The sequence below is a fragment of the Macaca nemestrina genome, chromosome 5 (genome assembly GCF_043159975.1).
Source record: "Macaca nemestrina isolate mMacNem1 chromosome 5, mMacNem.hap1, whole genome shotgun sequence".
Classification (NCBI taxonomy): Eukaryota; Metazoa; Chordata; class Mammalia; order Primates; family Cercopithecidae; genus Macaca; species Macaca nemestrina.
In genome coordinates this window covers 110,298,232-110,325,000 of record NC_092129.1, presented here as the reverse complement: position 1 = coordinate 110,325,000, position 26,769 = coordinate 110,298,232, and the positions used below count along the sequence as shown (strand labels likewise).

Sequence of the window (26,769 nt, the reverse complement as noted above, 5' to 3'; positions counted from 1 at the left end):
TTCAATCTGACTGCCTGGAAAGGCCATCTTTCCTGTGAGATTACTTTAAAATAAAAATTAACTGGTTTAAAAAGCCTTGGAGTTTGTTTTAATTTAAATTTTTGGCCAGTAGTAGTTTATTTTGGTGTAAGAAGTGAGACAAGGATCTAATGTTGTTTTTGTTTTCCACATGGCTTGCTGTTTGTTATAATACTGTTTATTGAATAATCTTATTTTCTCCGTTGATTTGAATCGTCCCAGAGACTGAAATCTAGGTCTTGTAAATAAAAGTCTTGGCATCACTTATAGCTGTTCAGCCTTTCCCTGCCTATTTTACACTCTTTCTGACCTAAAAATCTTGCATTGACTGCGGATTCAGATTAACCACTTACTAGAGTTATACTGAAAATAGGTATTTATCCAATAGATTAATCATCCCAGTAGTCTAGTTGCTTTGACAGGTGAGTGAAAGGCAGTCTTTATAGTGAAACAGTGAGCTCTTCTTTCTTTTCCGTTTGCCTTATGCACTGGTGATAACTTGGGAATGTGTCTACTTTTTGGAGATTCTTTCAGGAATTTTGTTCTAAAATTAACTTCAGGCCTTTGAAAGTGGTTTAATACAGGGCTTTGCCTTATATACTGCGTTTGTGACACAGAGTCTTCTAACAGAAAAAAAGATACAAACTAGACTTGATCTTTCCTTAGTTTTGTTTTGATACGGTGTCTCACTTTGTCACCCAGGCTAGAATACAGTGTCCTGCAAGGCTCACTGCAGCATCCACCTCCTTTAGCTCAGATCCTCCTGTCTCAGCGCCCTGAGTAGCTGAGACTACAGGCACGCACCACCATGCCTGGCTAATTTTTCTATTTTTTTCTTTTTTTGTAGAGATGGGGTTTTGCCATGTTTCCCAGGCTAGTCTCTAACTCTTGGGCTTGAGCAGTTTGCCTGGCATGGCCTCCCAAAGTGCTGGGATTATAGGCATGAGCCACTGTGCCCAGTTAAATCTGTCTAGAGACCAATAATTTGCCTCTAGAAAAGAGTCTTACTGGGTTTAGGGGAAATTTGACTACAGTAGTTTTAGGTGGTGGATAAGTTGGGACATAATGAGTATAAATATATTTCCTATATAATATTTAATTGCTGATAATTCTCATAAATTGTCCATTTCTAAATAATAACTTATAAAATTGATCATTCACAAGTTACTTTGGACTTCGAACAGTGATTGACAGTGCTTTGTGTTTGTTCGTGAATCTAGGGATGGTGTCTGTTTTGGACTTGATGCAGGGTGGTTTCCCATCACGAGCTTCATTTCATGAACTCTACAACATGTACAAAAAGTATATGCCAGATAAACTTGCAAGATTGGATCCAAGACTATTTTGTAAGGTATAAATGCCACCCAAATTGAAATTTCTTAGCTATAAACTTGTCTTTTCTATTAATAATTGACTAACTTTTTAACTTTTATTTTTCAGGCTTTGTTTAAAGCTTTGGGCTTAAATGAGAATGACTACAAGTTTGGGTTAACCAAAGTATTTTTTAGACCTGGCAAGGTAAATACACATTTACTTTAAGGTGTAACATCATGAAAACAAATAGTTAGGGTTAGTGAATATCTTAAAGTATTTAATAATTTATATTATTCTTGAATCATATGGTCACTAACAACATGAATTGCCATTTCCCATACCATTTCCCAGAAAAGAAAAAAAAGTTGAAGATAATATGTAATGTTCATAATTTGTTTAGCTTTAATCACACATATTTATTCTAAACTCCACATTTATTTTTAGAGCACAGATGTCCAGTCTTTTGGCTTCCCTGAGCCACATTGGAAGAAGAACAATTGTCCTGGGCCTCACATAAAATACACTAACACTGATGATAGCCGATGAGCTAAAAAAACAGAACAATTGCAATAAAAATCTCATAATGTTTTAAGAAAGTTTATGAGTTTGTGTTGGGCCTCATTCAAAGCTGTTCTGGGCCACATGTGGCCCATGGACTGCAGCTTGGACAGTCTTGTTTTAGAGCTTTAATAATTATTTGAGAACTAATAGTCTCATAGAGAAAGCACTTTTTCTTGTTTAAACTACAGAAAAATTAGAAATATTTATTGAAAGCTTAAGACAAAGATTTAAATATCTTTAGTCTCGTTATGTTACCTTTAATTTAAATTTTGACTATAAGAAGCCATTATATTGGTTGATGGGTTTTTGACATTCTTAATATTGCAGTGGGATATTTGGTAAAGGATTGAAATCATTATGGAATTTTGTGGTATATAGTGGAAATAATGTATTTTATTAGTTCAGAAGCTATTAGCTGTTTTATTTGTGTTGTCTGTCACTTAGTAGCAATTTCTCATCTCTGTTCAAAATGGAAATGGGGGTTGGGCGCTGTGGCTCATGTCTATACTCCCAGCACTTTGGGAGGCTAAAGCAGTGGGATTGCTTGGTTCCAGGAGTTTGAGACCAGCTTGGACAACATGGCAAAACCTCATCTCTACAAAAAAAAATACAAAAATTAGCTGGGTGTGGTGGTACGTGCCTGTTATCCCAGCTACTTGGGAGGCTGAGGTGGGAGGATTGCTTGAGCCTGGGAAGTTGAGGCTGCAGGAGCCAAGATTGTGCCACTGCAAAACAGGTTGGGGGTGGGTAATGGGAGTTAGGAGAGACAGAATAATTTTGGTGGTACCTGGTAGTATATAGCTAATATGCACTTATCAAAAGCTCCATAAGGATATGTGAGAATGTGGGTGAGCCAATTCAGAGATACAGTAGTCCTTTTTCATTCTTTTCTCAATAAAGTCTTCTTGCCAGCCATCTGTAATTTAAAAGTCATTTCCCCCTCACTTTTGTTATTGAATATGCTGCCTAGCATTAAGTAACCTCCCTTACCTCCAAAAAAGCTCCTGAAGAAAGAAAGGAAGCAAAATGTGGCCAAGTATGTTTGGGTTTGTTGTATTCTCCGCCAAGGCTTATGTAATTAACATGTGACCATTTTCCGACAGTTAGATTTTGGATTTGAATTCTATTTTATGTCTTTTGTGTGTTTAAATGCATTTATATTTTAATACTGATATTAAATTATTTCACTTCCTAGTTTGCAGAATTTGATCAGATCATGAAGTCTGACCCTGACCACTTAGCAGAGTTGGTTAAAAGAGTCAATCACTGGCTCACATGCAGTCGCTGGAAGAAAGTGCAGTGGTGCTCACTCTCAGTCATCAAATGTAGGTGTTTTCCTTCACACCTATAGGGTCTTTGATTGTTCAGAGATGGTTTGTGGAGTGTTGTAAAGCTGTCTCAGAGGTGATGCTGGGCAACAGAGACTGAGACTTGTTCACACTGGGTCCCAGGTTCCTATTTGTATATGTTCTTTCTTTTTTTGTTTTTTGAGTGTATGATACTTATTTTCTTTATTCAAATGTGTTATAAGAGTGTCAGTTTCATAGTGTCCTAACAAAATGGAATTCACTGTCTTGATTCTTTTCTCTCGTCCCCACAACCCTCACCATCCCCTGATCTCTCAGACTTAAACCAGAACTTTTCTTTCTGCCTGCATGGCATCTACAATACACATACTCCCAAAATTCCAAATGTAATTGACTTTCCTTTCTTATCCCTGAAATATTGTCAGTCACCAGATCCTGTTGATTCCTCCTCCAAATACTGTACATTCCTTTCTTTTTCTTGCCAGTGCCTTAGTGAGGTCCTTTTCCGCCTTTTGCATAATTTCATTAGCTTCCAGACTGGTTTTCCTGGTTTCTTAGAGATACCTCTTTAAACTAGAAGCTTTTTATGACTTTCCTTTCAAAAAAGGTGAAGTCTGAATTATTTGAATGTCTTTCAAAATCATGTGAAATGGTGTGTCAGTTTTTTGTTTCAGTCTCTTCCCCTACCATCCCCTCTTAATTCCTGTTCTTTGAAAGGAAGTCTATCATAATCCTGAAAGACACAGTCTTGAACACCATAATCCTAAGTGTTGAAAACTCAAAAGATGAAAGTCCCAAAACTAGGATTCTGTAAAAAATAATAAAAACATTCTTTAAAAGATATTTATTTACATTTTTAAACGGGGATTTGAGAAACATGTAAAAACATGATAGAACTCTTCATAGGCCACTTTACACAATAAAATAGGAAATAACAACATATATATTTTTGAAAGTATAAACACATATACTAACAATAGTTGCATGGGTATAATAGGAGCAGACAAACCATGTTCATAAAGAAGCAGGGCAAAAGGTGAAATGCATAAACACATATTATTGTGGTTGGTAATTGTGCACCCAGCTTTGTTACTGCAGTCATCTGAAATACTGTGATGAACAAGCTGTCTTTTGATGAGATCAGTCAAAAATGATGGTGAGTCACTACTGCATTTGTAGTTGCCCAGAGAACTGAGATCTTGAGAAATTTTATCTTTTACAAGTGCAGATGTGTGATAAAAGACATCTGTTCACTGATTGAGGAAGTTTCAGTGTTTTTGTATACATACGCAGTGTTTACCCAGAAAGTAAATGTTGTGATAATGCATTTTCGTGGAGTTAAATTTGCAAAATATGAATACAGTAAATTAGAACTCTAAAAATTTCTACATAATTAAAAAATGCTAAAATTCAAGATAGTGAAAATAAAACCAAAGAAAAGAAAAAGAAAAAAAAAACCCCAAAACTAAAAAGAAAGTTTGACATACAAAAAAGTGTATTATAGGAATAGATTATAGACAGCCAGCCATAAGAGCTGGCTGTCTCTCTCAGTCATTAACTATATTTTGAAATCTTGTACCATGAATAATAGGTGCTTTTTTTCTTTTAGGACGTGGTTCTTCTTGGAGAATATGTTCATATTCATTTTCTTCATGAGATTGCTCTTTTTGAAATTCTTCTATGATCCCTGTGATTGTGATTTTGGGGATTTTAGATGTTAGGGATTTTAATTGAGGAATTTTGACCTTTTGGGATTTCAACATTTGAGATTATGGATTTTGGGATTAGGATTTCAAACCCCTTTGACATACTGGGCTAAGCTGCTTTTGTGTGTGGTTTGGCCAGGTCATAGCAGTTACATAGCTGGCCCAAAACAAAAGTGAGGGACAGAACATTTTGGGGTTGCCTAAGGATCTGTGGCAAACCTTTAATTGTTGGGAACTGTGTGGGAATCAGTAACTTGATTACATTTACAGTTGCCCCTCATACTCATCAGAGTACCTGAAATAGTGCTAGGCACATGAAAAGGATTCAGTAATTTTTTCCTTATTAGTAGGAAAGGAAAATTATTTTGGCCTAATGAAAAAGAATCATGCAAACAGAGATTATTTTTGAGATATTTTGTTAGACAATTGTGAACATAGATAAAAAGAGAACTATTAATATAAAAAGAAAAAAGCAGAATCTCTTTTTCCCATCATTTTCCAAATATAAATATATTACTGTAGTTTAATACGTTCAGCTTTACACATTGCATTATGATAGAAAACACATTATAATAAAATTATCTGTTACACCATTCATTTGTGGACTGTGTTCTACAGTGGTACTGAAGTCAGTCACCGGGCAGGGATCTTTGCGGAATGTTAATAGGAAGCTCTGAAAAAAAAGTTGATGGCCAGATCATCCTAGGAAATTCTGAGTAACTGAAGTTAAGTAGATTTCTTTGCTGTAGGATTCTCAGAGGCTTCACTCTGTGTGTTCATTGTGAACCTCCAAACAGAAGTGTAGTGTATGGCTTTTCATACACTCATTTGACAGGTAAATCCTTTTTTCAGGACATACCTATTCAGTATGTTGCCTAAGACAGTTTAGGAGGTAGCCGTGTAGCATAATAAGGAAATAATGCATTTAAAATGTAAGCCTAACCAGATACATGATATTGTAACTACGCAGTGGGTTCTCCTTGCCCACTACCTAGACAGAGCTGATTTATCAAGATGGGAATTGCGGTAGAGAAAGAGTAATTCACGTAGAGCTGGCTGTGTGGGAGACTGGAGTTTTATGATTACTCAAATCAGTCTCTCTGAAAACTCGGAGATCTGAGTTTTTAAGGATAATTTGGTAGGTAGGGGCTTGGGTTGGAGATGAAATCATAGGGGGTCAAAGTTGAGTTTTTCTTGCTTTCTTCCGTTCCTGAGTGGGATCATAGAACTGGCTGGGCCAGATTACCTATCTGGGTGGCATCAGCTGGTGCATTGGAAGGTCTGCAAAATATCTCAAGCACTGATGTTAGGTTTTACAAATGTGATGTTATATATGGGAGCAATTTAGGGAGGTGGCTGTGTGGCTCCTAAACAGTAATTTCTAATCTTGGAGCCAATTTGTTAGTCCTGCAAAGGCTGACTGGTTCCCCAGGCAAGAAGTGGGTTTATTTTGGGAAAGGGCTATTAACGTGTTTGTTTCAAAGTTAAACTATATAAACTAAATTCCTTCCTAAGACTAGTTTGGCCCACACCCAGGAATGAACAAGGACAGCTTAGAGGTTAGAAGCAAGATGGACTTGGTTAGGTCAGATTTCTTTTACATAATTTCCTTCATTGTAAATTTTACACAGGTGGTTTCAATATCTTTTTATTTTAAGAAGAATAAGAAATTATAGAAATGTTAAAACTGGCTGGGCATGGTGGCTCACGCCTGTAATCCTAGCCCTTTGGGAGGCTGAGGTGGGAGAATCACTTGAGGTCACGAAGTTGAGACCAACCTGGCCAACATGGCAAAACCCTGGCTCAAATAAAAATACAAAAATTAGCCTGGCATGGCGTGTGCCTGTAGTCCCACCTACTCAGGAGGCTGAGGCATGAGAATCACTTGAACCCGGGGGGTGGAGGTTGCAGTGAGCCAAGATCATGCCATTGCACTCCAGCCTGGGTTGAGACTCTGTCAAAACGAAAACAAACAAAAAAATGTTAAAACTTTCTGTTTTTGATATCTGATATATAATACAAGATTTTATGTTTCTTGAGAATTACTTTATGAAAATGAGTTTTTAAAAATATATGTTAGATTTAAACTGAATAATTTTCTATCATTTTCTCTTACACATAGTGAAAAACAAAATAAAATATCGAGCTGAAGCCTGCATTAAAATGCAAAAAACTATTCGAATGTGGCTTTGCAAGAGGAGACACAAACCTCGGTAAGATGAATAGTCCCTAAAAAGAACTCTACAAAACCTAGTTACTGTAATACAAAATGATAATAAAGTCATAATAAAAAGCAGTTTGGATACTCAAGGAGTTTTCTCACGTTCTTCGTAAGATGATATATTAGTCTTCTATTTGTAATATTTATTTGAAATTAGTTAATTCATTTATTACCTTATTACTTGCCTCATTCTATAAAAGGATTTGAAGTGGCATACGAAAATGTGTAAAGATTATAAAACAAGAAATAAGTGTTGAGAGAAGCTCTTTTATTCCGATTATTTTAGTTATTTGAGTTTCTTGATAATGTCAAGGTGACATTTTTAAAAAAAAACTCACTAATGTATTTACCAAAATTTTCAAGATTATCTGTAGGAATTACATTGTCCCATTATAAATTAGTCTTTATTTCTTATTTGAATCTTTCATTTTTAATTTAGACTTAAAAATTGGAAGTCTGAATATCTATTGATCCATCACACCTTTTCAAAGAGACTTAGATAACTCCTTTAAGGTCCTCTGTGATTTGAATTCTCAAAGTTGTAGAAGGCTTTAATCCTGTTGACAGGCATCAGTGTCATTCACACTCATATTTGATTTTTTAAGCCTTCAACAAAAGATCTGAAAAAGAGAATACTAGATAATATTGAAAACGGAAGTGAAATACCCTGTTTAGCATTTTATAAATGAAAAATCTGCCAAAAGTACTAAATGATGAAATTAGGCTCTAATGAAGTATTATTTTTACAGCATTGATGGCCTGGTTAAGGTGGGCACACTGAAAAAACGACTTGATAAATTTAATGAGGTAGTCAGTGTGTTGAAAGATGGAAAACCGGAGATGAATAAACAGATCAAGGATCTGGAAATTTCTATTGATGCTTTGATGGCCAAAATTAAGGTACGTAATTTTAACCCAAATGACTTTGACTTTTTACATAATTTAATATATTTTGTTACTGGTATTGAAATTGTATAGTAAAGGTCCTTAGTTTTTCAAAATTACAAAATGTGTTGAGACCCAATGATGGCAAGTAGATGCTCATCATATTACCTCTACTCTTAATGTTTGAAAAATTTCATAGCAAAAAGTTAAAGAAGATAATTTTTATGCCATTTGTTCTGTTGCTAAGAAAGATATTCCCCACAACTTTATACGTAGGTGATGGGATGATCTGTGCATCAAACCCACCATGGCACACGTTCACCTGTGTAACAAAGCTGCACATCCCGCACATGCATCCCTGAAATTAAAAGTTGAAGGCCGTGCACGGTGGCTCATGCCTGTAATCCCAGCACTTTGGGATCACGAGGTCAGGAGATCAAGACCTTCCTGGCCAACATGGTGAAACCCTGTCTCTACTAAAAATACAAAAACTAGCTGGGCATGGTGGTGTGCACTTGTAATTCAAGCTATTGGGGAGGCTGAGGCAGGAGAATTGCTTGAACCCAGGAGGTAGAGATTGCAGTGAGCCAAGATCATGCTACTGCACTCCAGCCTGGCGACAGAGTGAGACTCCATCTAAAAAAAAAAAAAAAAATTAAAGTTGAAGCAAAAAGAAAACACAAAACACATATATTAAAAAAAAAAAAACCAGATGTTTCTTCCACAAAAGAGCAACTAAAATGCCATACTTTATTGGTGAGCTCTTGCATAATCATGACTGAGAGGATGAATGCAAATAATTTAATTTGTTTCATGCTTTTCTACTTTGAGAAACTAATTTTTCCATTATAAAAGTGACAGGGCACGGTGGCTCCCGCCTGTAATCCCAGAACTTCGGGAGGCCGAGGTGGGTGGATTACTTGAGGTCAGGAGGTTGAGAACAGCCTGGCCAACATGGTGAAATCCCGTCTCTACTAAAAATACAAAAGTTAGCCGGGTGTGGTCACACGCGCCTGTAGTTGCAGCTACTTGGGAGGCTGAGGCAGGAGAATTGCTTGAACCCAGGAGGCAGAAGTTGCAGTGAGCCAAGATTGTGCCACTGCACTCCAGCCTGGGCGACAGAGCGAGACTCTGTCTAAAAATAAATAAATAAATGATAAAAGTAATATAATATTATAACAAATTTGGAGGCCAGATGTGATGGCTCATGCCTGTATTCCCAGCACTTTGGGAGGCCCAGGCAGATGGATCACCTGAGCTCAGGAGTTAGAGACCAACCTGGTCAACATGGCCAAAACCTGTCTCCACCAAAAATACAAAAAATTAGTTAGGCATGGTGGCATGAGCCTGTGGTCCCAAGGAGGCTGAGGTTACAGGATTGCTTGAGCCCAGGAGGTGGAGGTTGCAGTGAGCAGAGATTGCAGCACTGCACTCCAACCTAGGTGACAGACCCGTGGCTTAAAAAAAAAAAAAAATTGGAGAAACCACTAAAAACCTCTTAATACCTCCACATTACCTCCACATTAACAAATTCAGTTAATATACTGTTGTATATCACAGTATATTTTTACTTTTATTTTTACAGTATAATTTTACTTGTTTTTACTTTACCTTACACTCTTTTATGCATAAATGTTTACGTAGTTCTTAATCATAATACACATTTCAATTTCTATCTCTACCATTATGTTATATACTTGTCCATGTTAATACATTATCTTCATAGATACGATAATGTAATTTACTTAATTTTGTGAAAATAGCAATTTCCTCTCCAATTTTGTGGGAAAAAAATGGGACCCCTTTTTTTGTTTTGATTTTTATTTATTTGATTACTAGTGGAATTGAAGACTTTTCTGTGTTTGTTAATTATATTTCATATTTCATTAATTACATTTTGTATCTTTTCCTCAATTATATTTTAGAGTTTTAATGCTTTTTCTCAGTTTCATAGGTCAGCGCAAGTATGTGGGATATAATAAATATCTTAATGTGAGCATTTTATATTTTCTGCAGATACTTTATGTAAACAATGGCAATCTTGGAGGTAGAAAGGAAAAAAAGATCTGGAGGAAAATGAAAATGCTATAAATAGACTCAGCTGATTTTATAAATCTGTCAAGGGCCATCCTTGTTTATGTGGTGTTATAAATTAACCCACCCACATTTTCTGAAGGCGAAATCATCTAATAATTTTTGATATATTTAGTAATTTTTAAAGTATTCTCTAGGTACTATTTGAACATTATTATAAAGTAGTAGTAAACTCTTGCTAAATTAGCTGATCATTACTTAAGAAATATTGTTTTCTTTTTGAGACAAGAGTCTTGCTGTGTTGTGCAGGCTGGAGTGCAGTGGCGTGATCTCGGTTCACTGTAACCCCCGCCTCCCGGGTTCAAGCAATTCTCCTGCCTCAGCCTCCCGAGTAGCTGGGACTACAGGTGTGTACCACCATGCCTGGCTAATTTTTGTATTTTTTTTGTTAGAGACAGGATTTCACTATGTTGGCCAGGCTGGTCTCGAACTCCTGACCTCAGGTGATCTGCCCACCTCGGCCTCCCAAAGGGCTGGGATTACAGGCATGAGCCACCATACCCGGCCTAGAAATAATTTTTAACTGCAATATATTATCTTGTCCACAGTACACCTGTCTAATTGATGTCTAATACTTGTGTGCAGAGATAACATAAAACATTTTTTGAATAGTATTTAATGTACAAACAGTATAGCAAAGATAACGGACATATTGCTTACCATCTTACCTAGTTTTTGCTGTATTTGCATACTGGAGTAGTTTTTTATTTTAAATTGTAAAAAAAAAATAAAAACGTAAAATTTATCTTAACCATTTTTGAGTTTATAGTTCAGTATTGTTAAGTATATTCACATTGTTGTGCAACAGAAGAAATAAGCTTTTACGTACCTATTATTTTATTTTTTAAAGTCCACTATGATGACACGGGAACAAATACAGAAAGAATATGATGCACTGGTTAAAAGCTCAGAGCAACTCCTCAGTGCATTACAGAAAAAAAAACAGCAGGAAGAGGAAGCAGAAAGGCTGAGGCGTATTCAAGAAGAAATGGAAAAGGAAAGAAAAAGACGTGAAGAAGATGAAAAACGTCGAAGAAAGGAAGAGGAGGAAAGGCGGATGTGAGGCATTTATATTATTTTGAATAAGGGACTTAAATAGTGAATTATTGGTATTCACAGTGGTTAATGACAGTTCTTTTTTTTGTTTTGTTTTTGAGACAGGGTCTCGCTCTGTCACCCAGGCTGTGCAGTGGCGTGATCTCGGCTTACTGCACTTTGCCTCTCGGGTTCAATTGATTCTCCTGCCTCACCTCCTGAGTAGATGGGACTACAGGCACACACCACCACGCCTGGCTAATTTTTGTATTTGTATTAGAGACGGGGTTTCACTGTGTTGGCTAGGCTGGTCTCAAACTCCTGACCTCAGGGGATCCGCCCGCCTCGGCCTCCCAAAGTGCTGGGATTACAGGCGTGAGCAACCGTGCCAAGTTGACAATTCTTAAAACGGTGTTCTTATTTTAATGAACTAATTTTGTAATAAGTTTGAAAATTGAGAAAATAAGCTCATTTTATGATAATGATAACATAAAATAATTTTAACTATAATCTGAATTTTAGTTAGACTCTTATACCTGAGGATTTTCTTCTTTTTAAAGCTGTGATTTGTTTATTGTTTTCTAAGCTAGGTAAATGACATTCCTACTTTTCTGCAGTTTTAAAACTGGTAACATTTTGAAAGATTGCCATGATAGGGTAGAGAGAATGGATGAGTTGTTGAGTTGGAGAGGGAGTAAAGGGAAGCATCTTTAATCAGGACCTTACAGCCAGGCTTTGTAATCACATTAATCTAGAGATGTTAAAAGTTATAGAATACAATTACATTTGTTTTATTTAAGAATTATTGTCAATAGAGTTAAATTTTATTTTATTCAAAATAAGTTGATATATGTGGCCAGGAGGTTAATTTGCATTCCCAATCTGTTGCCTTTATTAGTAAATAATAGTTAAATTGTCTTCTGAAGGATTCCTTATTTTCTGTTAAATTTTTGAAGAGTTTTCTATTTTTTATTAGGAAACTTGAGATGGAAGCAAAGAGAAAACAAGAAGAAGAAGAGAGAAAGAAAAGGGAAGATGATGAAAAACGTATTCAAGTACGTACTTACTGGATTGAATTTCTATTAAAATGAAACCTACAGGCCGGGCGCTGTGGCTCATGCCTGTAATCCCAGCTCTTTGGGAGGCCGAGGCGGACGGATCACGAGGTCAGAAGATCGAGACCATCCTGGCTAACGTGGTGAAACCTCATCTCTACTAAAAAAACCAAATTAGCTGGGTGTGGTGACGGGCACTTGTAGTCCCAGCTAATTGGGAGGTTGAGGCAGGAGAATGATGTGAACCTGGGAGGCGGAGCTTGCAGTGAGCCGAGATGGCACCACTGCACTCCAGCCTGGGCAACAGAGTGAGACTCTGTCTCAAAAATAAATAAAATAAAATAAAATAAAATAAAATAAAATAAAATAAAATGGAACCTACAAAGGAAGTGTAAATGAGATCTTGATTCGCTAGATAAGCTGTTACTAGTTTATCCCAGAGACCAAAGGCCAGTTTTTGAAGTGGTTGTGGGAATGGACTTTGGAACTAGGGAAGTGGGTTCAAATCCAGGATCAGTCACTGACAGAAATTGTAACATTGTACAGATTTTAGTGAGTAACTTGGGTCACAGTTTTCTCTTTGTAGAATGTGGATAGATAATAGTTGCGAGCATTTGATAGTTAATACATGTTAAAGCATTTTGAACACTGTGTACCTCAATAAATATTAATAATTGTTATTGTACCTAGCGGAGAGTCAAATGAAAATTCACTTAAAATGTTAAGTTTTAAAATATCATACAACTTTGTAGATACTGGTATTAATAAATTAGGATTGAGATTCTCTCTCCACCCCTAGTTTTTAAAAAGTCCCTTGTTAAGAATAAATTGCTCATGTATTTGAGTTTCTGTTTGTCATGGCTTTCATAATATATCCTAAGCATAACCCAAACTTTAAATTCCTGACATCTGCTCTGTAGGTGCTAGTGTTAATGGGATGCCTAAGATACTCATATGATGTTTGGGACACTAATATTTATAGTCATAGAATTGTGAAGCTGTGGTTCTTCTGCCTTCTCTTGGTCTTGGGAAAGAGGCAAAATGGGGATGTGTTTGAAGCATTAATTACAAGAAAGAAGAAAATAGAGACTGAAGAGATCTGTGCTTAAGCAATTCCTTAGTAAAGAACTTGTATGGGGGCAGTTATGCCTTCCCTTTTATTTTAAGTAATAAGGGGAGCGATCAAGTAAACAAGTGAAGAACTCTTGGTGAAATGGCTTTCTGCCCTTGTCAGGCTGAAGTGGAGGCACAGCTGGCCCGACAGAAGGAGGAGGAATCCCAGCAGCAAGCGGTTCTGGAGCAGGAGCGCAGGGACCGGGAGCTGGCTCTGAGGATTGCCCAGAGTGAAGCCGAGCTCATCAGTGATGAGGCCCAGGCCGACCTGGCACTGCGGAGGTACTGGGGCCCCTGGGTGGGGTATAGCGCTCTCTCCTTTGCTTTTTCTACCTCTGCCTCTCATTTCCATGCAAAAGGGAATAGGAGAAAATCATATTCTGAAGGCCCTGGTATATTTGAGCTAAAATAATGTTAAAATTATTTGTATCAGCTTTCATACTCAAGTGAATGAAATAATTGGTTTTTCATCAAATTAATAAACTATTGAAAAATAAGACTAAAATTTCACTAATGAGTACTCTGTTAAGAAAACATATTAACTTTTACCCTGAAATTGTTTAAGAATGTAGTATATTCGGTAGGCACCTAATTTCTAAATACCTGTCATCAAACACTGGCATCGAAATAAGTGACTGTGTTATATAATGCAGTTTAATGTATTTGTAGTTGAGATTTTTCTAATGCAAAAAAATTTAATATGTTAAACATCCTGTTAGTTGAAATGAGAAATGTACTCTGCAGTGCCTCAGAATAAATGAGTTTCCCTTTCCAAGAAGGGAGAGTTAAATTCATTGAAATATTTTGGCTTCTAGGGTTTCTGAATTATCTCTAAGCATTCCACTATAGTGGAGTGTGTAGGAATTTGGAAGCTCTTATTAAAATTTGCAGAAAGCTTTAATAGAATCATTTTTTTAAAAAATTAGTATGTAGAAGCATTATTTTGATTATATTAAAACTAATTTGTGAGGTTCCTTTGTATGTAGGTATATATATGTTGTGTATATATTGAGAGGCACATAGACACATGTAACCATGCTTTTCAGAACTTAAAAGCAGTTTATGACGAAATATAGAGTACAACCACTAGATGGCGATGTTTCCTTGTGAAAGGATCAAATTGCAATGTAATGGAGTATTTAGCCAAAAAACAAAAGACAGGGAAGGAAAGGGGCGTATAGAGTTGCCTTCACGTTTTTTCTGTTAGGTTGATGCGAAAGTAATTGAGGTTTTTGGCATGGGTAAAGCTGCAATAACTTTTGCATCAACCAAATAGTATGTGATTGTATTGGGGAGCTCTGGGACTGCTTGTATATCAACATACATTATACTGTGAATAAACTGAATATGGCTGTATGAACAAAAGATGTTATAATTATTAAGCTCTTGGGTTTGAGTCTAATATTTGGGCTTTTTAAGATTTCACTATAATTAAAATATTTTAGCCCAGATAGGGCTTTTATAAATGCAGACTCAGCTCAGCTGCTGTTGTATTCCTTCCACCTGTGTTATGTCAGCATGATTGGGAGCCTTTATGTGTAACTGACTAGCCGCCTAGGGCAGGCTCTTAAATGAACCAAACTTTTACAGCTGCTATCCCTGATGTCTGTGAGGAAGTACTGCAGTTGACAGAGTTGGTTTTATTATGGCAGAAGTCAATTTCTCAGGGACTTGTTAATGTAGTCATTATTGGTACTTACTGTCAAGCTTTATGTTTATGCACTTGAAATATCAAGCTATATCCAGTGCCATTCCATATACTGTATACAAGATACTGGCTCATATGTGGACCCTTCCCATCTTCAGACAGGTACACTTCTTCCAGGTTGAGTAGTCTCTGAGAAAGAGTGGACCATTCAAATTTGTTTGACATAAACAAATTACCTGTAATTTAAATTAAGCAGAATTAGCTAGATAATGGGACCATATTAAGTAAAGAGGAAGTATTCAAATCATTATGACTTGAAAGGCAGAAGAGCTAGTTTTAGTTCTGTGGTTCAGACCTAGGGATGGTATGAGGAATGCCCTCCAAATCCTTTCTGTCAACTCTCCGGGAAGCTTTCCCTGACCCTCAGGTCCTCATGAGCTCCTTCCCTTCTGGACGTCGTGGTGATTTTATACTCTGAACTACAAGCATTAGCACTTGATTATGAATGATATTCTGTACAGATATCGCATGTTTGATAGTTTAATCTTACTCCATGGGCTGTAGCTAAATGTTTTTGAATATTTATTTTACCTTTGTTAGCACTGAGTTTTTTCTATAACAAATTTATGAGTAAGAACCAAGTAAACTGTTCTTAATCTATAGCATGATGTTGTTGGGTTCTATGCTGTGTTAAAAAATATATATATATTATAGATTGATTCTGCTTCAATAAGCAATTTTAAGTTACTTTTCCAGCTTGGATTCCTATCCAGTAACTTCTAAGTAAGAATTGTTTTCGATGTATGTCATATGTTCTAAAATATAATTTCAATCAGTTATACATATGATCCTTGATGCAAAGAGATGGTTTCACATTACCTAAAATTGTAAAATAATATCCAGATTCTATTAAAAACAAACCTCACAATGTATGAATTTTCTAATCTAGATGTAATGTATTGGCTCTTTAATTTTCACTGCATGCCTTATTTTCCAATCATTTTTAATGAATTCTTAAAAAATATTAAAATTCTGAGTGATCTCATGTGTTGATTAGAAACAATTGAGTTTTTAAAATCAATGAGTAAAGTAATTGAAACACAAATTTGCACAATCCAGATTTTCACAGTTCACAATTGGTTACGATATTAACTAAAATATATTCTTTTCACAGAAATGATGGAACAAGACCCAAAATGACACCGTATGTCACTTACCTTTACCTTTTTAAAAATAGGTTGTAGATATTTTTTGGGAGTAGTTTTCACATTGGAGTAAATTTTAAATTATTTTCTTCTGTTGAAAGACAATGAGATAACCTTTTTCATCTTTTTCTTGTCTAGGAAAAATGTTGAATGCTCTTGTTTGGTGCTCGATCACAGTAGCTCATGATTTGGTTTCCTTCTTTGTATTGTCTGCTTAAACCATAATGTAACACCCATTTTGTTTTGTGTTTTCTTTTTTTTTTTGAGACAGAGTTTCGCCCTTGTTGCCCAGGCTAGAGTTCAGTGGTGTGATCTTGGCTCACTGCAACCTCTGCCTCTCAGGTTCAAGCGATTCTCCTGCCTCGGCCTCCCAAGTAGCTGGGACTACAGGCACACACCACCACGCCTGGCTAATTTTGTATTTTTAGTAGAGACGGGGTTTCACCATGTTGGCCAGGATGGTCTCAATCTCTTGACCTCGTGATCCAAAGTACTGGGATTACAAGCATGAGTCACCGCACCTGGCCTGTTTTATGTATTTTTTTAAACTGCCCCTTCTTCTTTATAGAAGCAGGTGTGGAGGCATAAATAATAATAAAATATTTGATTTTCAGTATATATGATAGTTCATTCTGCTACATCTAAAATAATTCATAATCTGAAATTACATATGTAATGCTAACTTCGGTGCTAATGTATCTTTTTCTTATGAAAATCTACCCACAAAGAATCCAGGTAACATTTGGAGTATAAATTTTGTTATATAAAATATAAAACATATTTTGTATGTATGTTATGTATACTACATATAAGGATTTTGGAACATATATAAAATCTCTAATAGCTTTGAGGACTCCAGCTTAACATTTATGTTGATGGTTCTCAACTCTATCAGACTCCAGCCCCAATAACAATTTTTTAAATAAACTATGCAACCTATGTAAATAACTGTCCAAACAATATACATAAAGTAGAAATACAAGGATAGTCATTTATAATAAAACATACTTATTTAATATGAAAGTGCTTGTGCATTACTGCAGTAGAAGACATGATAAGTGATCAGATGTTTTTGTTTATGTATAGAATCATCATGAATGCTGTAGCTACAAATACAAATTGATATAGAGTGTTGGGCATTCACATGCCATGAAATTGTGAACAGTCCTTTGTGAAGTTCTGAACAGAGCCAAGTACAATATTCTCTCAATTACATAGTATTTGTGTAAGCCCTAGAAAAATTCTGTGAATATTAAAGGCATGCAGAAAATACGTTGTTTACATGTAAAACTTTGTTTACATGTAAAATAGGTGTTCGTACGTGTTTTTCACCTCTGTATGTCTGACGGACATGTTAAAGTTAAATGGGGCATGGAGCAGTTCTTCCTTGGGTAGGACATTTGGCATTCCTTTCCCCTTACATCAGCAGATGACAGGAGTATACTCACACATCGTTGTTACCACAATACTGCCCCAAATTTTGAAAATACCTCTGAGTGGGTACTCTTGCCCTCCATTGCCGTAACTGCTTTATAGTTAACCATTTGAGCTTGAATTAAATAAGTCCTGCAGTCAATGTCTAAGGTGAAATTGTATTTGCATATAGTGTGGTAAAATCAGAAGGAAGAAAGCTCCTGGGTGCAGGAACCATTTCTGTCTGGTGAATTTGTTGTAGTGTATTCGTCTAGGTCAGGTGTATCTTGATGTAGGGTCAAGGAGGATAATGCATCAGTAGAGACTGCCATCCATTGTACTGTCAAAGCACACAGAAAAACATCTGTATGATCAACAGACCCAGTGGTAAAGAGATTTGAAAGTCCATGGACTCCCTTAAAACCTAACCATGGGAAAAGAAATGGAGGAAGCTTTAGGAGGAAAAGATGGTAAAAACAGATGCTCTTGAATCCTGAGACAAAAACCTTGAGGTGGAGTGATAATACAATTAAACATACCTATCAAAATCATGCTGCATTTGAAAGTGAGAAGATTCTGAGAAACTACTAGCTTAAAGAGAGATTGATAAATGTATTGCTCAAAAGATAATTTTTGTTAGATTGTATTTGTGTTATATTTTGTTTTTGCTGTCCTTCACTGTCAGCTTTGAAGGATATCTTGTTCTCTGACTGTGCTTTCTTAGACCTCCATCCGTACATAATTGTAGACAGTGTTCATTATGAGAAAAGAGGAATACAGGAGTCTTCTGCTCCTTTAGTCAGGGTCCCAGCTCTTGGCAGGCGTTCAGGAAATTGCGCCTCGAAGCAAATATACCCATCCTCTTTTCTTATGATTTTACTGATTTGGAAGGGTTTGAGGTTACTAGAGTTTGATGAGTAGAATGAATGAGAAAATAATTATGAAGGAAAAGAGCAAAGAGCAGGGAAATAAGTTAAAGAAGTGTTGATGAACACTATGAAACTTCATTCCCTTTTAAAGAATTAAACAAATTTTGAGAAAAGTTACACTCTTTTGGGTAACAAAAGCAAAGTAAGTTTTTTGCCTTTGGCAAATGTTTATCCTTGGAAGGTCAGAATGCCTCAGATCTTTCATTAGTCCCTATTTTGATATTCTTTTTCTTAAGAGCATGCTTCAATTTGGAATTTTAGAGCTCTGAATACATCAGATTCTTTTTTAAACTCTGATGCTGTCAAATACATCCGCTTGTGGTTTTCCACCATTGTGCCTTATCTAATTAATATTTACTAAACAATTCTGGTGCAAAAATCCTCATATGGAATCTATATCTTGCCAAGTTTCCTGTATGGATTTAGACCATGTTATTTGTATTCTGTATGTAAAAGAATACCATAAAAGCTTTCCTGAGATTTTATCTAAAAGTTGCTACTGCAAAAATGGAGAGGCATTCAGATAACTTTAACTGGATTTAAATAAAAATATTGCTGTGTGTTATGGCTGGATTTGTTGAAAACTATATCATAGGCATTAACAAAGTAAAACAGTTATAAACAGTTGTTAAATAATATTGAAAAAATATATTTTAATTATACTTTTAGATATTTTAATTAATTTATGTAGTATGCCTTTTATGTAACCATATTGTGTTATCATTTTTCTTGTAGGGAACAAATGGCCAAAGAAATGTCAGAATTTTTGAGTAGGTTAGTGCAGTGTAATTGGGGGAAATGAGTGTTCACCTCAAAATTATATTTTAAAATTACTTTTGATTATTTGGACCAGAACCTGTTACATGAGTAGCCTGCTTTTTCTATGTAAAGTGATATTTATTTCTGTACAAGAAATATCACTTCTCCCTCACCCCTCCCAACAAAGAAAAAGTTAAAAAGCAGTATTCCTTCAAAGTCGTGGGGATACCATTGGCATTTTGAATGGGACAGTTCCCTTGGCAGTGGAACTCTACTGCTTATCTCTGGCTGCCACCAACTTAGTCTCAGTAGGGGATCTCTTCCCCTCATCATGACAAAATGAGTATTTCGCAGTTCTCCCTGGGGTGGTGCTGCCCGTAATTTGTGCCTCGTTGAAGAGGAGGCAGAGGAAGAGCATGGCTCTTGAGGGGCTCTGCACTATGGCACATGGTTTGAAAACCACTGGTGTAAATTGAGCCACCAACAGGATCTGGTCCGTTACTTTTATAAATGGATATGATTCACTAACATGTTAATTCTTAATTTTGAAGTTATAAAGATAATTAATAGTGTTAATATATTTTTAAAAATCAGTGTGCTACTGTTGTATTCTTTACATGATTGACTTTATAGCAAGTCTGAATAATCAGCAAATTACCCCTTTACTATTTTAGTAACTCCAGAAATGGAGGTGGGGAAACATTTAAATGTGTTGCATTGATGTACTTCTTTGGATGCTATGTTTTTTAGTATATGTACTTTTGTTTCAGTTAATAGGAATGAAAAGTTAGTGTTATTAAAACCATATTTTAAGCAATAATCATTTGAATTTAATGTAATTTTTAAAAGTATCAAAACACATTTTACATGTATTCTAATACCTTATATACATTGACAATCTATAAAACTGTCTGTATGTCAGTTTACCTCTTCTTTCAAAAGAAAACAAGAACAAAACAATAATTTTCAGCTGTCCTCCTAGAAAAGAGTCCCAGAACAGCTTAAAAATAAAAGGATTTTTTTTTTTTTTTTTTGGTTTATTGATTGGTAGTTTAGGGATGTACAAAAGACAAAGAATATTTGAATAAATGTAAAAGCATAATTTATTGTTAAGGAAATGAGAGACCTTGCTGATACACAGCTGGCCATTTTTGAGCAAAGCAATTAAGACCAAAAAGCTACATGGAAAATTGCCACTTACACCGCTTATGAAAAGTATAGATTCTGCAACAAAGCTAAAACAGATTTTAATCATAAAAATACAGGAAGGACTCATGGCCACACATTATTCTTTAGCTAGTCTTATGTGTAACTAACAACCACTACGTCAAACAATTTTAAGTATGTAGGATGAAGAATGCTATTTTTTATTCTCTAGAAAGAAAGCATATGCAGGCCTTTTAAAGAAGCGAGGGCACCTTATTTATTTCATTGTTAAGCTTAATATTGAAAAAGTAATTTCCTTTACTTCAGGAAGAAAGTAACATATTCTCAGACATCATTTTTCAATTAAGTATGTGTCTTCACTGCTTGCCAGGATGGCTGTTATCTTTCAAAATGTAAAAGACTGAGGAAATACATGTTTATTTTCAGGTATTATATTTTGATCAACCCTCTTTAAGAGGAAGTATCTTCCAGGTAGTAGATGATAATGGAGAATTTCCTTGTGTGATATATAAGAAGCAATACTTTTGTTCTTTAATACTTATTTTAATATTTTGTGCCACCTTATTTTCATGTCTTGAAATGTGATGTATTTAAACTCTTCCTTTGTTACATTGAGCTTAAAGTCTTGTAGCTTATTCTGCGTGTCTGCTATTTGCAAGTGTAATCTTCTGCTGAAAAATAAGTGTATTATTACAGAAAAGAAATTGTTCCCGTATTTTCTGATTAATGATCTCAAATTATATGCATAAAAGTCTTAAAGACCAGGTGTGGTGGCTCACACCTGTAATCCCAGCACTTTGGGAGACTGAGGTGGGCAGATCACTTGAGCTCAGGAGTTTGAGACCAGCCTGGGCAACATGGCGAGACCCCATCTCTACAAAAAATACAAAAATTAGCCCGGCTGGTTGGTGGGTGCCTGTAGTCCCAGCTATTTAGGCAACTGAGAGAGTAGAGCAGGCTACTCATGTAACAGGAGAATTGCTTGAGCCCGGTGGTGGAGGTTGCAGTGAGCCAAGATTGTACCACTGCACTCCAGCCTGGGTGACAGAGCCAGACTCTTTCTCAAAAAAACAAAACAAAAAAAACAAAACAAAACAAAAACTAAACAAACAACAAAAAAACAAAAAAGCAGGCCTTAAAGTACTGAGTAGCCCTGTTTTGAAAAAGTTGAATTTATTTCATTTAATTGAGTGCTTTGGATTTTATTTCTTTTCTCTTTCCTCATACAAATGTTCCTACTAAATGGGTCATAATACAATACTTGTGCCCTTTGAAGTCTCTGTTATTTACCTCATGAGCTAAAATCTCTTGAATTTACTAGTTTTCTCATTATGAGGGTATGGATTTTGTCTGCTTATAGGACTTTTCTAAGTGTTCTTATAGCAGTGAAGCCTAGAAAGTAAGAGTTTCCAGATTCCATCCGTTCTTTTAGCTGACTTTAATGACTCTAATGTGGTGGGTTGCAGGTCTGGCTACTTACCTATATACTCCGTAAACATCCAGAGGCCCAGGGATATTCTGAGCCACTGTGTGTGAATGGAGTTTGGCCGTCTGTAGCTTTCAGCAATCTCTCCGGGTGGTCGCACTGTGCAGCCTCATGGCTCATAAACAAAACTTCGATATGCTTTTAATGATCTTTCAAGTGTGTTGAGGATTTCTTTTTTGATTTTGAGGAATATATGTCAGTATATTTTTAAACTTTAAATTTAGTTCATATATACATTAGTAAAAACATTGAAACTGAAGTCTGGGGGAAGTTTGTGGAACTAGAATATTAGAATCAAAAGTTTGGACTTAAAATCTAATATGACTATCAAGTGGCATGCTGGAAAATTTTAATTTATTTGGCTGTCTTTTAGTATGCCATTCTTAATCTCATCTGTCAAAGAAACAAAAATTATATTTTTCTAGTAGCTGTTTCCGGTTTTCAAACTTATACATGCTTTCTTGCCTCTTTAGTCAATGTTTTCTTCATGTTTCTGGTTTAAACATGTAAAAATGTATAATAATTACAGAGGTCCTGCTGTACAAGCTACCAAAGCAGCTGCTGGTACCAAGAAATATGATCTTAGTAAATGGAAATATGCAGAACTACGTGATACCATCAATACCTCTTGTGGTAAGTGTTTGGAGAAGATCAATAATAGAAAATGTTCGGCCGGGCGCGGTGGCTCACGCCTGTAATCCCAGCACTTTGGGAGGCCGAGACGGGCGGATCACGAGGTCAGGAGATCGAGACCATCCTGGCTAACACGGTGAAACCCCGTCTCTACTAAAAAAATACAAAAAACTAGCCGGGCGAGGTGGCGGGCGCCTATAGTCCCAGCTACTCGGGAGGCTGAGGCAGGAGAATGGCGTGAACCCGGGAGGTGGAGCTTGCAGTGAGCTGAGATCCGGCCACCGCACTCCAGCCTGGGTGACAGAGCGAGACTCCGTCTCAAAAAAAAAAAAAAAAAAAAAAAAAGAAAATGTTCATAGCGATAGGTGATAAACACATAGATTGGGGTGAGGGGTGTGTGTGTGTGTGTAGGTATATATGTATATATAAATATATGTGTATAAATATATATATGTATATATAATACCTATATTATCTGAATCTTTCGTCCATGAATGCAAAGTAACAAATAACAATCCAGTGTTTCTTTTTAAGGCTATTTTTCTTCCCACAGAACAATTAGAGTAAAATACTATATCCAGAGGATCCCACATAGTCGTGTTATTTAAATCACAGTGTTTGAATTCAGAAAACTATGAGTAGGAACGATGAATTCAGAAAACTATGACTAGAAACAAAAGTATCATAATTGTACATAATTTCTCACTATATTCTTTCCCTCCATTTAGTATATCTACATAATTAGAAAAGTCTTGCTTATAAATCTAGTTTGTATTTTATCACAGTGACTTTTTACTCTATTGTCAAGACTTGTGGGCTTCGACAAGTTGTTTAACGTTTCTGATTCAGTTCCTTCATATATACCTGTTTAGTTCAGAGTTCTGTGGAGCAAATGATATAAGATATAATGACATAAGGAAATGATCTGTAAATTTGAACAATATTATAAAATGCTTATCTTTATGAATAACTAGCTTACTTTTGATTTTGTATCAGTAATTTAAAAATAAAAAAATCTTATGCCACAGAATAATTATATTATTATGTTAGATGAATAAATTAACATGTCATTTTTTTTTTTTCTCTGTGTAATCAATAGATATTGAGCTCCTGGCAGCTTGCAGAGAAGAATTTCATAGGAGACTAAAGGTGTACCATGCTTGGAAATCTAAGAACAAGAAGAGAAATACTGAAACAGAGCAACGTGCTCCAAAGTCTGTTACTGATTATGGTAAAAACAAATCTGTACTTTTGAATGTTTTAAAATATATACATATAAATGCATGTATCTGTACTTAAGACATTTGGGTAAAATGTCCCATATAAATTTTCTCCTGCTGTAGAACTGTGAGCCATTGAATCTAATACAGCCTTGATGGCCTTTTATAGCATTATTTTTATGAGTATGTCTTTAAACTCTTTCTTGTTAAGATATATTGAATTTACTATAATTCAGACAATAATTTTCTTGTCTGTATTGAAGAGGGTGTGCATGTATAATTTTCACACATACACACCCACACACACACACGCACACACTCACAAGATTAAATGTGAAAACGTCAGGATTGCCATGCATCTTTTACTTTACATGTGAAATGAATTTTACATATGAAAATGAGTTGCTAAATAGGATGATGGTTTTTATTTTTATATTTCCTATAATTTTTATTTTTTAAATAAATAGAGATGAGGTCTTGCTATTTTGTCCAGGCTGGTCTCAAACTGCTGGGCTCAAGCAGTCCTCCTGCCTTGGCCTCCCAAAGTGCTGGGATTATAGGCATGAGCTACTGCTCCCACCCCTTTTTCTAATTTTTAAAATTGAATGTAGCTCAGTTTTTAGAAATAGTTCCCTGAAATACCCAATATTGTTATCTTTTTTATATGTCAGTATAAGTACTTTTCTGTTGCTCCCAGAATAGGGTTATAGCCTGGAAAAAGAAAGGAATTGATTCATGCATTGTCCATTTACACTCTTAATTCCTTTGTTTCAAAAAGAATTTTACTGCAAACATTATTTTACAATACTGTGAATATATGAAAGTGAGAAATACTACCTTGCTTCTGACTACAGTTTTGCCTAGATCAAGATTTGATTTTTTGATTGGGATCCTGAACATGGATTTTGTTACTTTGTTATGCAAAATGCCAAGGTGTATAATTGAAATTGGAAAGTAGAGTAGGAGAGATATAACCTAGTAAAAGCATGCATGAACTTGAACATTAACTGAGAATATGTGTGATATGTGAGTTGTAATTTCAATCTTTAAAGCAATAATTGGACTTACTATGTTTAAGTTGGCACAATTTATTAGCTTAATTCTGGTTAACATCAAGGTGACAACAGATTTAATATTTTGTGTTTTTTTTCCCCCCAAGGGGTGTATTCCCAACAGTTGATAGCATAGTTTAGCAATGCAGGACCCAAGTTGACTTAAAAAATGAGTTCTTGGTTATATTTTGCTTCCTCACTACCTTCCAAGTAAATAAAAGCAATGTTTAAATAAAGTCAATTTAATAGTGGAATTTTAGCGTTTCTAAGTTGTTGCAAAGAATAGATTGATTAATATTATTATTAATAAGGGTAATATTAGTGCCAGTGATTGCTCAAGAGATGGCAGTCAGAATATAGGACTATGCAAGGGCAGTGGGAGGTCACTTATAACCAAGAAGTGGCAGGTGGAAGCCACACTAAACACTGTGACACCACTCTCTTCTCCAGTTTCATGTTTTTCCTCTTCGAATTGAACACAACAAAATGATTATGTTAGCTGTTCACTGTCTGTGTACTGAGTTCTGACCACAGATTACCTTTGTTTTGCAAAAAATGACAATGGACTGTTCTTTTTAGCTGTAAATGTTATAATTACTACCTTTAGCTTGACAGACTTTCATTATATTGTATTTCAAAATTAATACATCTGAGTGATCACAATTCTTAAAACAAAGAGAGGTTCTTGTAATATTTGGCACACACATTTTAAATTAATATACACGTATTTATTGTATTTGTGACTCAAACTTTGATACCTTATTCATCTAGCTTTACCCAAAAAAGATGCAAATAATATGTGGCTCACCTTGCCGGTTCAACTACTGTTTCTGTTTGTATATATTATTTGGGAAAACAAAAGAGTAGATTAGGAAAATTTCCTAAGGGTTCTATCAAGGTTTATGAACAAATTTAGGAATTTATGTGAACACAACCCCACACATACATATTAAGCCTTCAGAGAACTTGATTATGAGTCGTTTTCAGGATATATTTTATCAAATGTAACTTCTGCTCTGAAAAGTACTTTTTTTGCTTTTCTCTTTCTCTTTATGTTCTTATGTAAAATTCATCCTGACACAGGAGCATAGCTAAAAGCAAAGGTAAAGAGCACCAAGAAGCTCAATTGAGAAAATTCTACACTTAGATGATTTCCTAATGTGGCAGCCACACACCCTTTAAAAGGAAATACTGTGTAGTCTAATATTTAGAAGGAACAGTTCATTAATTTGAGAAAAAATGATGACAACTTATGATTAACAAAAATGTAGCTTCATATTGTTGACTTAAAGAGTAATACGTTGACAGCTAATGGTGAACTCTTAAAATAATACATAAGGAGCCTCAGACCCTCTTCCTGGTACAGTCCTGGATGAGCATGCTCTCATCTCATTTACTGCAGAGGGAGATTTTTAGAAATAATTTTTTGGGCAGTAGCAAATCACCTAGTAAATATTTATAGTAATTGTTTAAAACAATGATTTTTGAAAGTAGTTGTATAGTTTCTAAAATAAAAATGGCATGAGTTTAAGATTTAGACAGTTTAAAGAAAGCAAAACATACTGTTATCAACAAGTAGTAATGTTTTTACTCCTTTAATGTATATAATTTTCTGATGAATTCTCATTATTTTCTATGAAAATTCTAGTAATGTATGAAAGGTACTATAATGTCTCGTAAGTCATTGTTTTTGTTTGGATATATGTTCCAAAAATCACAAATGAAGTGTGATTTTTAAATTTTGGTCCTCTTTATATGTGCTTCAATCAGAAATTTCCTAAACCTAATCAGTCAAAATGGCCTTTTAAAAAAATCAGAAAGCAGCACCTGCTTTTAGGTAATTCTGAGAATATTTGGCTTGTGGATAGGATATTTACTTTTCAGTCACCACCTCAATTGATGGGAAGACTTTTATAAATTAGAAAACTGCTCATTTAACAGTTTTGGC

General features: G+C 35.4%; 1 protein-coding gene across 10 annotated transcripts in view; it reads left to right on the top strand.

The window, feature by feature from the left end:
* The window catches only part of LOC105479431 (myosin VI), a 162,227-nt gene that overhangs the window by 130,473 nt on the left and 4,985 nt on the right, over positions 1-26,769 (top strand). For 3 of the 10 annotated variants that reach the window (XM_071096818.1, XM_071096819.1, XM_071096820.1), the window contains 13 exons: positions 1,239-1,369; positions 1,459-1,536; positions 3,089-3,218; positions 7,029-7,119; positions 7,877-8,027; positions 10,957-11,165; positions 12,118-12,196; positions 13,431-13,591; positions 15,714-15,740; positions 16,132-16,161; positions 19,240-19,278; positions 22,446-22,549; positions 23,649-23,780. In XM_071096818.1, coding sequence (XP_070952919.1) covers positions 1,239-1,369; positions 1,459-1,536; positions 3,089-3,218; positions 7,029-7,119; positions 7,877-8,027; positions 10,957-11,165; positions 12,118-12,196; positions 13,431-13,591; positions 15,714-15,740; positions 16,132-16,161; positions 19,240-19,278; positions 22,446-22,549; positions 23,649-23,780 — 1,362 coding nt within the window. The remainder of the gene's footprint in view (positions 1-1,238; positions 1,370-1,458; positions 1,537-3,088; positions 3,219-7,028; positions 7,120-7,876; positions 8,028-10,956; positions 11,166-12,117; positions 12,197-13,430; positions 13,592-15,713; positions 15,741-16,131; positions 16,162-19,239; positions 19,279-22,445; positions 22,550-23,648; positions 23,781-26,769) is intronic. The other 7 variants (XM_071096821.1, XM_071096823.1, XM_071096825.1 and 4 more) reach the window with 5 other exon arrangements.